The sequence below is a fragment of the Thermobia domestica genome, chromosome 10 (assembly GCF_964235325.1).
Source record: "Thermobia domestica chromosome 10, izTheDome1.hap1.1, whole genome shotgun sequence".
In the NCBI taxonomy this organism is placed as follows: Eukaryota; Metazoa; Arthropoda; class Insecta; order Zygentoma; family Lepismatidae; genus Thermobia; species Thermobia domestica.
This window is the reverse complement of record NC_137463.1, coordinates 103,894,706-103,908,213: the sequence shown is the minus strand read 5'-3', so window position 1 is coordinate 103,908,213 and position 13,508 is coordinate 103,894,706. Positions and strand designations below refer to the sequence as shown.

The window sequence follows — 13,508 nt, the reverse complement described above, 5'->3', positions numbered from 1 at the left end:
TACATTTGTGACACAGCCATATTAAGTTCTAACTGTACTTACTTGAAGTAGCTTGACCGGGGAAACGAATCACTTTAAAGTGATAAACAGGCAGAGAAGACTTTTGATATGTGTTTTGATTCTGAAACTTGTCCTCAAGGATGAAAGCAAAAAATTATCACTTAAGAGAAGAGAAGGTGCATGTTCTTTTCTTCACTGCCTCTAGAGCTCCTTCATGGCTATGTGGATAGCATACGCACCTTTGGCGTAGGGAATCCAGGTTCGATTCCCAGTGGAGCTCATGTAGTTTGAATCCCACGTTAAAAATGTAGGTCCACGTCTCATATAGCCTTGCTGCTGAACGAGACGCTAAAATAATCTCACTGAGTTATGTCAATGTATACTTACATACGTAAGAAAATTTTGATATAAGCTTATTTACGAATGATACTTACGTCTTAAGTAAGAAGCAATATTAGATTTCTAAATTATATTTTAAGATCCATCTAGTGAGTAAGCCATGAACTAAGTGCTGATTTGGCAACGCTAGATTTGTCATAAACTGTACGAAATACACTGGATTCTATATCCTATTTATGAATCATATTATGTAACTGAAGTTTTACATTGTAGTATTATTAAACAGTATTTTATCGAATTCTGTCGTATTTTTTTCATACGTGTTTGCCACAAACCTTAGGGTATAGTTAAATTTGGGTTACATAAATTTCGACTTACGCAAAGAGCCCTGGAATGATATATTTACGTAAGTCGATCAGTGTCTGTATATGTGTAGTATACTTGTATTATTTTAACTCAGTAACTCAAATATAGAAGATCTTACCTTCTATCCGAGGAATTAAAAATTATTTCACACTGTTTCAGTACATGCTGATATCTTTATCAATTATTTTTATTCACTGTTAAACTCGTAACATATTGATAGCATACAAAATAAGATCTTTTATATTTGAGTTATTGAATATGTACTCTATAGCAACTATTAGCAATTATTGCAGTATTTTAATTTAATTATTGTATTTTTTTTTATAAATATATGTTTATTAAATGCTTCATTTTATATTAATATTTTATAACAATAACAACAATGAAATTTAAACATAATTGAAGAAGTTGAAGAAGGTTCTACCAAATGGATAAATATAACAGATACAGACCTTCCAGAAATCAGCAAAAGAGATTCTCAGGCATCTTGGTACACACCAATAGCAGTACATATCCATAAACTTCTTTTACAATCCGTTGCTCTTCCAGAGTATAAAGCTAGACTTCTTGCTGCGTCATCTCCCCATGCTAATGCGTGGTTAAATGCGTTACCTTCTCCCCAATTAGGTCTTCACATGTCTAATGAAACCTTTCGAATCGCAGTAGCCCTAAGACTAGGTTCAGCTGTTTGTGAGCCACATCGCTGTCCAGCTTGCGGGGATCAAGTTACCCAACGCGGCCTGCATGGCCTCTCATGCATGAAGAGCATAGGCAGAAATACCAAACATTCATCTGTTAATGACATCATTTTGCGAGCCCTCACGACGGCAGGAATTCCTTCGATTCGTGAACCGTCAGGCTGTTGTCGTTCCGATGGTAAACAACCTGATGGCATGACATTAATACCTTGGATGAGAGGCAAATCTCTAGTATGGGATTTTACATGTTCGGACACATTCGCCCATTCAAGCCTCCCATTGACCGTTGTGAATGCTGGAGAAGTTGCTAGACGTAGAGAGGCAGAAAAGGAAAGGAAATACAATAATCTCCTCGATAAATTTATATTTGCTCCAATAGCTATCGAGACCAGTGGAACATGGGGTTCTAGAAGCCTTGATTTTATCAGAGAGGTAGGCAGACGCATATCTATCGTTTCTGGAGATGTTCGTTCAGCATCCTTCTTATTCCAATGTATATCAATTGCAGTCCAACATGGCAACGTTTCGTCAGTTCTTGGTACGTTGCCGCCTGGAAGGGAACTGGAGGAGGTGTTTCTTCTCTAGTACAACAGAAACAAGCGAACAATAGAATAATAAAAATAATATATCAACGTTCAGAGAAATTTAACAGTATTTTAGGTTTAATCTTTAAATGTTGATCCATCTACCTGTTGTATTTTATTTGGAAAATATTTATTTACGATTATCCTTATTTTAGGTTTGTTTCAACATGATTACCTACTTCGAAAAACTTGAAGAATTTTATGACAAATCGCTCATTCCTTTCATGGAGTCGGACAATTTTCAAGAACTTCTGACGAAACTAAGGTAATGTATTCATGATTATTGGATATGTCTGTAGAGTGGGAACAAAAATGTAATAAAAATAAAGGGATATTTTTTTAAAATAAGAAATAGAAAGATTTCAGTAAATTATTGGAAAATTTATTGTTCATTTATGTAGGTTTATTTTTTACTTGAAATTATTGGGGAAACAATAATGCTGAATAGTTGTAGTAGATCTCTAATCTTTTAATTTGTTGATTTACCGATTTGTGAGCGATGACTTATTCCATTGCTTTATTGCTAACTGATTGACAGATAATTTATTGGCAGTTTTTCCAATCATCTAAAGGAAATTTTTAAACTTGACAAACTGACACTGTTACCTGGTTTTCCTTAGTCAAACTAAGCGAATGTCTTGAATTAAAGTTAGAAATTCATTTTTCCTTTATTTTTTGTTGCATACTCAGGCAATAGTTAAGAAATAAGTTCAACGTTTTTTTTTAATTATTTATTTTAGATTTTTTCAGAGAGACCGTAGAAATTTGTATCTGAAAGACTATATATATAAATGAGATACTGAATAAATCCTAGTTATATTTTTGAATTTGATGTATTTTCATAATGTTTTTATTATTCCAGTTTTCATTCATCCTTGTGTTCTGAACATGAGTCTGGTTGTCGACGCGATGCTGATACTTTGCCTTCTTTGGGCAGTGTCATGTGGGGACAGCCTGTAACTCCTGTCTTACAAGTTAATACACCAATGTCATTTTTGGTTGCTCTGCTTAACTTTCTACATACCACGAATGTTCTCCATAAGAATTTAAATATTAAGGTAAGCATTTGCTAGCCTCTGTATTGTAATTATAATTCATGTATACAACTAATAGCTATAGTATTTTGGTTACTGCAGTAAGTTACTTGCCAGTGATTCCAAATACTTAGTGATGATGGTTTTTGACTAATAGGTTGCACAAATTTATAACGTTATGAAGTGTCTTTTAAAGAAATACACTAGCGCTTAAAAGTTTTTGGATATCCTGGATTTGAGAGAGATTTACTGTGGACTTGGTTTTGCACGAGGACATTGCTGCCGTGTGTTAGAGGTACTCCTATCTAAAACATAAAATTTGGCGATGGTTGGTTTGGGATCTGAGAGATATTGCAGATGATATATATACTTATAATTTAAAATGAATACACAAAAAGACAATGTATAATAGGTGTTGCATAGTATTAACACAGGTGTGGAAAATGACGTAACATACATGTATTAGTTTTGTTCGAAAGATACAAACATACGGGGTCAGTTCAGTTTCATAAATTCATAAGGAAAACAAGTTATATATGTTTCATAGTTTTTTTTATACAGTGAAACCTGTCTATGTTGGTCACCATCCGTTCCATTGAAAAGTGGGCAACTTAGGCAGGTGGCCAACTTACAGAAAATAAGTGTGATTGGTGTATTTTTAGAATAGAAGTTCTAGTATTATTTGATTGTAAAATCTTAATAAGTAATACCACGACGTCTACTTTTAAATAATGTATATTGAGTAATTATAACAATATACAGTACTAGGAAAAAATACTACAGTATATTTAATATATGTACCTTTTTCTTCTTGAAAACTAGTCTGGTACACTGAATTATTAGGATGGAAAACACAATCACACAAACAACTATAAAATCGAAACACATGTACGCAGTTTATTGAAATTGGTATTGTAGCAAACTGAGTTATTCAGATTGAAAACAAGAAAAAGCAAAATTATAAATTCAATAATTTATATGCAGTTTATGTTTTTTTTTTTTTTTTTTTTTCGGCAGTGACAAATATTTTCTGTAGATACTTTTCGAAAAGTAGCAAATCAGTTATTAATAACAAATTTATTCATTGTGGTTCATTCTAGACGTATGTCTTTTATTCTTTTTATTTAGTACGTCTTCATTCCTTTTCCTTTCGGTCCATGATACGCGCAGCATTCTGCGCTAATACCACATGGAAATCTCATGGAAACACCACATGGAAATCAACATGAAAATCTTAGACATAACAAAAGTTAATATTTCTACATTCCAAACAGTGGTAGATTCAATTTTGTATCGATGGTGGAAAGAGTGAGTTTCTTTACGACTAGTGCAATAGTGGTAGTGTTCACAAGACATAATTTACTCAGTTCTACTGCAGATCCTTAATTGATGAACCCAACTCTCATAATGTAATCTTTTGAAAGTAGTAATGTCTTAACTTGCATCAAATTGTCCTGATACTTAAATATAGTTATTGCAAATTGTATTGTCTCTTCAGGCTGTGAAGATAATAGTGGATAATCCATCCGTTGTTTCATATCTGCGAAAGCTGACTCGTCAGAAGAAACTGCATGTGGAGCATTGGTTTAGTCGCTTTGAAGTGTACCTTCTATATTTTATTGTAAAACTAGCCACGTTAAAGGTAAGTAGCAATAAATATATGGCTTACATTTATTTTCTTTGTGTACATTTTGAACAAAGAAATCTTTCCTTGTAAAAAGAATAACTTCGCTAACACAAAGTGTGTATTTAAGAACCAGCATGCATTCGAGATGCAGCACATAAATTCAACAAATAACGTGGAAATTCAAATATATGTGTAAAAGTCAGTGATAATCAAAGTACATTTTTGTCCAGTGTATGTTGATAATCATTGAAAACGTCTATGGAAATATGGTAGAATTATCTAATTGGTGTATATAGAATTATAAAGACATTTTGAATCACGTTTTTTTTTTCAATAATCAAAGAAGCGTATTCAATAATCTATTCGAAATATGTTTAGAGGTTAAGAAAACCGTTCAGTCTTACAATTTTCTTTCAAGGATAGCCAAAAGAGCTTACTGAAATAATTGAAATACAATTGTGTTTACGAGATACATGTATCAGTGAAAACGCTAATATACATCTTTAAAAAATCTGTACACTATAAACTTGCGTCTTACAGTTGAATTCGAACCAGAGTTGATTGATTTAAATCAAATTTAGTTTGTTTAAAACAGAAATAAAATGTTGATGGATTTTCTAATCATTCATGGACACTAATTGAATGTCAGTCTAAAACTAGCGTCTTAATCTGTACTATGTGACGGTGGGAACTTCATAATGCAAGCTTAAACAACATGTCTAATTTTTTAGATTAACGTTAATGGCCCATGAACTTTTGATATTGTACATAATTTGTACGGGAGAGCGGTCCCGGGTTCGATTCCCGGTGGGGGCACTCGGTCGAAAAAGTGTAACAGCTTTTTCAGGCCAGCCACCCTGAATGAGGTTTTCCTGGGTTTTCCTCATTCACACCAGGCAAATGCCGGGGTGGTACCTAACTTATAGGTCCCAGGCCGCTTCCTCCCTTCCCCAATCCTTTATTCCTTCCCTTTCCCCGGATTGTGTGCTCGCCGAGGGACGTCATCCCTCAAATCGTGAAGGGCTAAATGGCCTTAGATGCCGAAAGCCCAGAAATCCAAATCCTAAATCCTAAATTTGTACGGGAGACTTGAGGAGGTGAATACATTTAACATCCAATACATAAGTTTTATAATTTTTAGTTCAGAATTTTACATATTGTGGTAATACATATCATAGCCTTTTTACCATAATTGAAACTGCTCGGGCTGAACTTATCACTTTCATTAATGCTTAGCTTAAAGGGGAAGGGGTGTTTAAATTGTATGCCAAAAATAGGAACACTATCCATGACAATTCTGGAATTCACTAAAGAAATAAGACTTCTGACCAGAGTATATACATTTATGTATTAAAACTAAAATACAGTGTAACGGTTTTGACAACTTAACGTTATCTTCATCAGACACATCAGGTATTGTCCCCTTCAGAGGAGAATACACTCGGGGTGAGGAAGCGGGGAGCAGAGGGTATAGTTGTTGCCCTCTGAAAAGTTTTACGATAGTTTATTATTCTCCAAAAGCAAACTTTTTTTTCAGAGTTGCCAGGTATATGGTGAATGCCATGTTTGTGTAGAAATCCAAAGAAATGTTCCCTTCTGATCATTTGGAGGGAGGAGATGCTGTAAATCAAGCTTCAGTGACACCTGACACATGGCTAGCCAGCAGTTAAAGAGCAGAGAAATTCCGTCTTCCTGTTAGTCTTTAAAATGAAGGAGAAAAAAAGCGTTTGAAAAACATTAATGAATATATTGTATTTGAGAGTAAATATGCTACTCATTTCGCTAGTTTAATTTATTAGAGTACAGGGAGAGTCTGGAGAGATTGTTTGAAAAAATAAATACAAATTATTTGACACTTTTTCAGTCGCGATACTTCCATAGTCAGAAAATAAAATTATAAATCAATTTACCTCGCATCACCATTGAATTTATACTTCTTGCAGCTAGCATTCATTATCGGACTCGAACAACTTTATTATTATTATTATTATTATTATTATTATTATTATTATTATTATTATTATTATCTCCTCATATTTTTGTTTAAAGTAGTTTTAAACTTAAAAATTTGACAGGACCTGTGATTACTGTCCTTCTTGGTGATTACCCGTGTGTTAATTTCGTAGCTTTCTTCCTGAAGAAGAATATCATGGTTTATTACCTAAAGGAATTAGCTGTTATTCTTACAGTTCCCAAAACTTTCTTACAGCACGTACGAACATTAATGATGGAAATGCAAATCGGGATAATTTATACAAAACTGAAGGGTAGTTACTGGGATAAATATAGTATGTAGCTGAAACATGAATGCAAATGTTTGCTTTTGATTGGTCAAAACAGGAAATTGTCAACAAATGTTTATCTTGTCGGTGTAACAGTTGCCTACAGTTTTTAAAGGAAGTTTTTCCAAACATTTTTTTAAAAAATAGTTTTAGTTTTGTTAACAAAATTTCAATAACTAATTGTCAATGGTTACTCAAAATATAACTTCCTTTCTTTTTTAGTATCGTATCGAGATACTTGTAATTACGGTTATGAAACAACTATCCAACAACTTACCAACGTGAGCGATTTGATCCAAAATTATCCATTTCAGTTGCAGTTATGCTTGGCTAATAAGGGCAAATTTAGGGGCACTTGATCAGATTTGACTCGGAATCTGAACAAATTTCACACTGATTAAAATTATATACATATTAATAGAAATACTTATCAGATTAGTGAAAAACATTAGTGAAAAACAGAAATTAAAAAACTCGAGCAGAAACAGAAAGGTAACAATCAAATGATATTTCTGTTCATACTCTAAATATATGCCCTTTAACGTACAAACTATATATTTACTAACATTCGGATATAAGAAATAAATTACAAATTAAGAGTACTTTTTAAAAATGCTCACTTTTTAAAGGATGAACAAAGAAGGATTAAGAATGGAATACAATGCAAGCAATTACATATCTTATAACCACCCCACCCGCAGCAATAAAAAAATCTTTCTTTAATTTCAGCCATCATATCTTAAATATATGCCTCTTTATCTTAAATATAATATACACTACTTTTTTCGATTATGGAGTGGTGCTTTGTTGATGATTAACAAAAAGTAATTAGAAAACTTTTTCGAGTTCATCTTTTTAGGTTATGTTGTTTCAGTTTGCGGCTCACATAAAACCAAAGAGTTCTTCAACTCTAGACTAAATCATAACTAAAGGGAAAGGCCAGGCCGGTAGCCAGAGCAAAAATGTAGGGGGGGGAGGGAGGTAGAAATTACGGAGGCCCGATCCAACCATATTATAGTTTATCCACATATTATAGTTCATTTGCAAACCTACCGTGAACATTTTAGGGGTCCGGTATCAAGACCCCCTTGGATAAGTGTAAAATAACTAAGAGGAACTTACGATAGAGCAAAACCCGTGCAATGATCTGACGGACAGCTATGTCTAATAAGTGCAATAAAAAGAGTTCTCTAAAGAACTTTCTTACCACACGACCGGGATCAAGACATACTTTATTTGGGGGGGGGGGGGGGGTTGTCTTAGAAAATGTTTTGCATTTATCTATTTCAATTGCGTCATAATAATAGATTTAGCTTAGGACATTATTATTAATTAATATTCTTACATATAAGTTCATATGTAGAAAGGTGAGAAAACTTGCGATTGTTGGACATCAAAATGCCACTAGACTAAACTTCACATTGTTTCCTTTGTTGGCATTTTGCACGTATACTTTTTCTCAAGTCTAAATACCTGCTTACATTTTATGACATAAAATGAGGAAGAAAGTGGTTCAAGCTTTTCTAAGTATCGGTCCCAGTATTTGTCTGATATCAAAAAGGAAAACAGGAAGAGTTTGGGCATTTGGTATCCAACATAGAGGCGGGATCTCGGTCAAATGAAACGAAAAAGTTGCAGTTAGTATTCTTAGTTTTTTCTATATTGTAGGATACTTTCTATGGATGAATTGTCAATAAGTGAGAAGATAATCCTTTATCTTGAAGCACGAATGGATACACACTTAAAAAAGTTCACTGGGAGGACTTAAAACAAGTTCTAAATTATCGTGAAATGAGAATTCTTTACAAATGTGAACCAGTAGCCATGTGATAAATGTGAAACAGATTGTGTCAAGTGCCATGTTGAGAATGGACAATCTGCCCTTCCTTTGCTTCGTTTTCTCCAAGACCCTTCCATTTTAAGAAATAGAGTTAGTCGTGTGTTTGTATATATAAGACTGGCCACCCTGAAAAAAATCTTCACAGCCGGGAGTGGGTGGAGAAACTCAGCTGGAAGGGTCGCGAAGATCGAATTCCGTAGACTTGCAACCTCCTGAGATGCGGATAGTAGTTAGTGTCTGATGAAGATAACGTTAAGTTGTTGAAACCGTTACACTGTATTTTAGTTTTAATAAATAAGTGTGTATACTTTGGTCAGAAGTCTTAATTATTCCAAAAATAGGAGTATATCACAAGGCCCCTCACATTCGGAAGATGAAGCTTGTGTATAAACTCTTTATGAGAATTAGATGGACACGTCCCACCACGCTTTAAAGAATTTCGCTTCTCTTAGGATGGAGGTGGAGGCAATTTATGTAATGTTTTCTCAATATATTAAATTAACGTTACTGTTCTCTCTCATCATCACAAAAAATCAACTGAACTATTTGAAACGTATTTTTGAATATAGCAACTGACTTGAGTCGAGTTTTTAGCATGTCGTTTTCATTAAAATGTGTATCCTAAGAAAGAAAGGGAGTTAAACAGGTACGCAGAAAATCCGTTATATCACGATCCTCTCATGTTAGAATATGGAACTCGGTATATAAACTCCAGTAGTAAGGAGATCAGTTGAGGAAACTTATTATCCTCTTTGATGAGAGTTTATCACGTTATATGGTTCTATAGGTGCAACTCTATTTCATAGGAAATGGGTACATTGATGCTCTCCTTTTAAAATTTGGGAGCGATACATGGGCCCACCTTCTAAATTTGGGAATTTTAAATGTTCTTTATAATTTTAAATGTTCTCTATAATTTTAAATGTTCTCTAGCACTTGAATATTTACTTCCGTAAATTTGATTGATCTTACGTGTTCCTTCTATGGGTTTAGGATTTCGATTTCTGGGCTTTCGGCATCTAAGGCCATTTAGCCCGTCACGTTTGAGAGATGGGGGAAGGAAGGAAGCGGCCTGGGACCTATAAGTTAGGTACCACCCCGGCATTTACCTGGTGTGAATGAGGAAAACCCAGGAGAATCTCATTCAGAGTGGCTGGCCTGAAAAAGCGTTTTACACTATTTCGACCGAGTGCCCCCACCGGGAATCAAACCCAGGACCGCTCGCACTGAAGGCGAGAGCGTTAGCGACTATGCTACGCGGGGCTACTTCCTTCTATGGGTATAAATTTGTCAAAATATATTGTCGAAAAGTAACACTTCATATTTGATGACAATTTCAATTTTTTTTGACCTTAGACTATGTATGAATCATGAATACAAACCCCAAGGTTCAAAGTGTGAAAAATGTTATTATATGTAAACCCTAGATGTTCGAACGCAATGTGGTAGAAATATATATGCTGATGTACAGGGAGTCCATAAGTCTTGCAGGAAAGTAAAACTCTATAACTTGGAAACTACGTAATGTATTAACAAATACTTTTTGGTGTACTTACAGAAAGGTTCAAAGTTTTGTTTCAGATAGTTAAGGTTCATCGCCAAACCTCCAATTGTGCACCATTCACGTCCAAACACTCTTGCAGTCTTTTTGGGAAACCAAGATTTGCGTATTGGCGGTGCTCGTCTGAAATGTTCAAAATCACATTAGTTATTTTGTTCTTGAGATCGTGCAGATTAGCTGGCTTCTGCGAATACACCTTGGTCTTCACGTGTCTCCACAGCCAGTAATCACAAGGCTACAAATCTGGTGATCTTGCAGGCCAAGGTGTGGGTCCTCTTCGGCCAATCCACCTCTCTCTAAATTCTTCGTTAAGAAACTGTCGAACTTGAAGGGCATAGTGCTGCGGTGCCCCATCCTGTTGCATGTGGACCTCATTAAGGATGCGTAACCTTGTAAGTTCTGGCAAAAGGAATGTCTGTAGCATGTTCAGATAATTGTTACCATTTACCGTCTCTTCCTCGAAGAAAAAAGGGCCGATAATATGGTCCATTGAAACAGCACACCACACATTGACTTTGGGACTACCCCGCTTGTGCTCCTCGAATTCATATGGATTTTCCACCCTCCAAATTCGGCAGTTGTGCCTGTTCACTTTTCCCGACACATAAAATGTGGCTTCATCTGAAAACAGAAATCGAGACAGGTCACCATCTTCTTGTAAGCGGGTAAGCATTGACTCACAGAATTCCATTCTCATGTCACAATCTTCCTCTATCAGCTCGTGCACAAATTTTAACTTATAGGGCCGGACCTTCAAATTCTTGCGTACGATCTTGTGTAACATTGACTTCGGTATTCCCAGTTCAAATGACCTACATTTAAGCGACTTCATTGGACTCCTGGCTACGCTGTCCTGCAACGTGTGAATCACATCGTCACTCGTTCCTGGCCTTCCACTGCGTGTAAATCTGACACACTTCCCGTTTCTTTTAACTTCTCGTACCACTTCTTGATACTTGTTTCTGCTGGGGGTGTTTTCCCATACATTGTTTGGAACTTTCTCCGCACTGAAACGCAAGATTTTAATTCCGTAAACCACAAAACACACCTTTCCTTTTTTATATAGACGCCATCTTAAGTCACGTAATTACCAGCGCAAACGTCATCGAGCATTGTGGCCAGAACAAAACTTTAAACTTCCCTTCTTCCAACGCCAAAAATTTATACACTTAAACGTAACGGTTTCCAAGTTATAGAGTTTTACTTTCCTGCAGGACTTTATGGACTACCTGTAGTTATATTTGAACATGTCTTGTAATTGTAATGAACTATAAATCCAGAGATACATAATTTTCCTATTTATAATAAATTTTCTATTGTCATTGATTTTAGTTACTCTGGCTCTATCTTCCAAATGTTTGAAATGAAATCATGTAATCATCAAAAATGGTTTTCCTTTTTTAAAACTCAGAATTGTCCAGTAAATTTTGGTCCGTTTCTCTTAAAACATCCTGCATAAAAAAAAAGAACATAGTTGCGGTATTTATTCGGACCTTTACAAACCTTCCTTTTATTATTTGTGTATACTTCTCCAAGATATATTTGTACACCCGAATTTTTCTAAGTCCCTTAAAATTGTAGATTTGGCAACAGCGCATTCGACGTAATTGTAGGGGAAGTCATAGGATAAATATAACGAGACTTCCGAACACAGCTCACAGTTTGCTGTTTGAAATACTCAGTTCCCTTTTTGTAACTTAATGGAACGATACATTTAGAACATGATACTACTTGATAAATGCAGAAAACTTGGTTATAGGTAAAGCACACACGTTTATCGACCACAAAATTCGTTAAAAAAAGGAGAGTTGTTAAGAAATTCGTTCTGTATCCATAAAATTGGGAGGAAACTTCGTAGTTGTTTCGATAACCATGCGTGCTAAGTACTTACTTTCTATGCGGATTTAATACTTTTGAACCTGGTTCGAATCCCACTCGATGCTCTTACTTTTTTCATTTTGTAATTTTTCAGTTATTCTTGCCATACACTTTTATAGTATATGTATTACATTGAGGTGATGGACAACTTTCTAATTTATCCAAAAATAAGGAGTACAGACGTAAAACTTTATCTATATATCCCAATGTGGTTCCTCATAATCGCAAATTACTTCTTGCATCGATTCGTAAGATTTTCATAATCCTGAAAATAAATCCGAAGTTCTAATGTCCAGAAGATCACTATCAGCCCTAATACTTCCTTACTACCAGAACGCATTTCGAATAATAATAATAATAATAATAATAATAATAATAATAATAATAATAATAATAATAATAATAATAATAATAATAATAATAATAATAATTATTATTATTATTATTATTATTATTATTATTATTATTATTATTATTATTATTATTATTATTATTATTATTATTATTATTATTATTATTATTATTATTAAGTAGGGAACACAAAAAGGTTTGAGGGTACTAAATTTGGTGAGACATTTGGTTTCCTCCCAGTTTGTTGTTACACCTGTGGTCACCTATGTTACACTATGTTGTCTTGGTGTATCAGAACCATTTTAAATAGGTTTTCACGACGATCCCACATTTTCTCACTTAAACGTCTGAATAGCTCTCAATAGTATCACCGTTTGCTAGAGTTTATCTCACAAGAATGCCCTCAGTTTCATTAAACATTGGCTATCACCTTACTTTATCCCGAACAATTTCACATGAGTATTTTGCGAGTGGAGATGAGGTATGTTCTCTACTGCTTTCAGATCGGTTTTCTCTGAGGTTCAAGGTAGTAGTGTTGTCAACGACTCGAACAGCTCGGCTTACGGCTTACCACCGAGCCGAACCGAGAAGTGAGCCACGCCAACAACTCACCCAACCGAGCCGGCTCAAGTCCTCGGCTCAGTTGGGCCGAACCGAACCGAGTCGATGGCTCATCCCAACCGAACCCGCCCGAGCCGATGGCTTACAAGAGCTGAGTTGAACCGAGCCGATGGCTCACCCCAACCGAGCCGGCTCGAACCTATGGCTCACCTGAGAAGAGCCGGTGGCTCATTCCAATGGAGCTGGCTAGAGCTGTTGGCTCAGTTAAACCGAGCCGAGCCGAGCTGGAGCTCGAAGTGAGCCGTTGGCTTAGGACTCGAGTGAAACCGCTTGACATCACTTGAAAGTACTGGATGTAAGCTATACACTGAATTACGATTTTTTCTA

The 13,508-nt window shown here is 35.3% G+C and overlaps 1 protein-coding gene across 3 annotated transcripts in view; it reads left to right on the top strand.

Moving 5' to 3' along the window:
* The window catches only part of LOC145662615 (RNA polymerase II-associated protein 1), a 208,192-nt gene that overhangs the window by 116,586 nt on the left and 78,098 nt on the right, over window positions 1–13,508 (top strand). For all 3 annotated transcript variants that reach the window (XM_081728348.1, XM_081728347.1, XM_081728346.1), the window contains exons 16-18: window positions 2,143–2,252; window positions 2,850–3,045; window positions 4,520–4,663. In XM_081728348.1, the coding sequence (XP_081584474.1) occupies window positions 2,143–2,252; window positions 2,850–3,045; window positions 4,520–4,663 (450 nt within the window). The remainder of the gene's footprint in view (window positions 1–2,142; window positions 2,253–2,849; window positions 3,046–4,519; window positions 4,664–13,508) is intronic.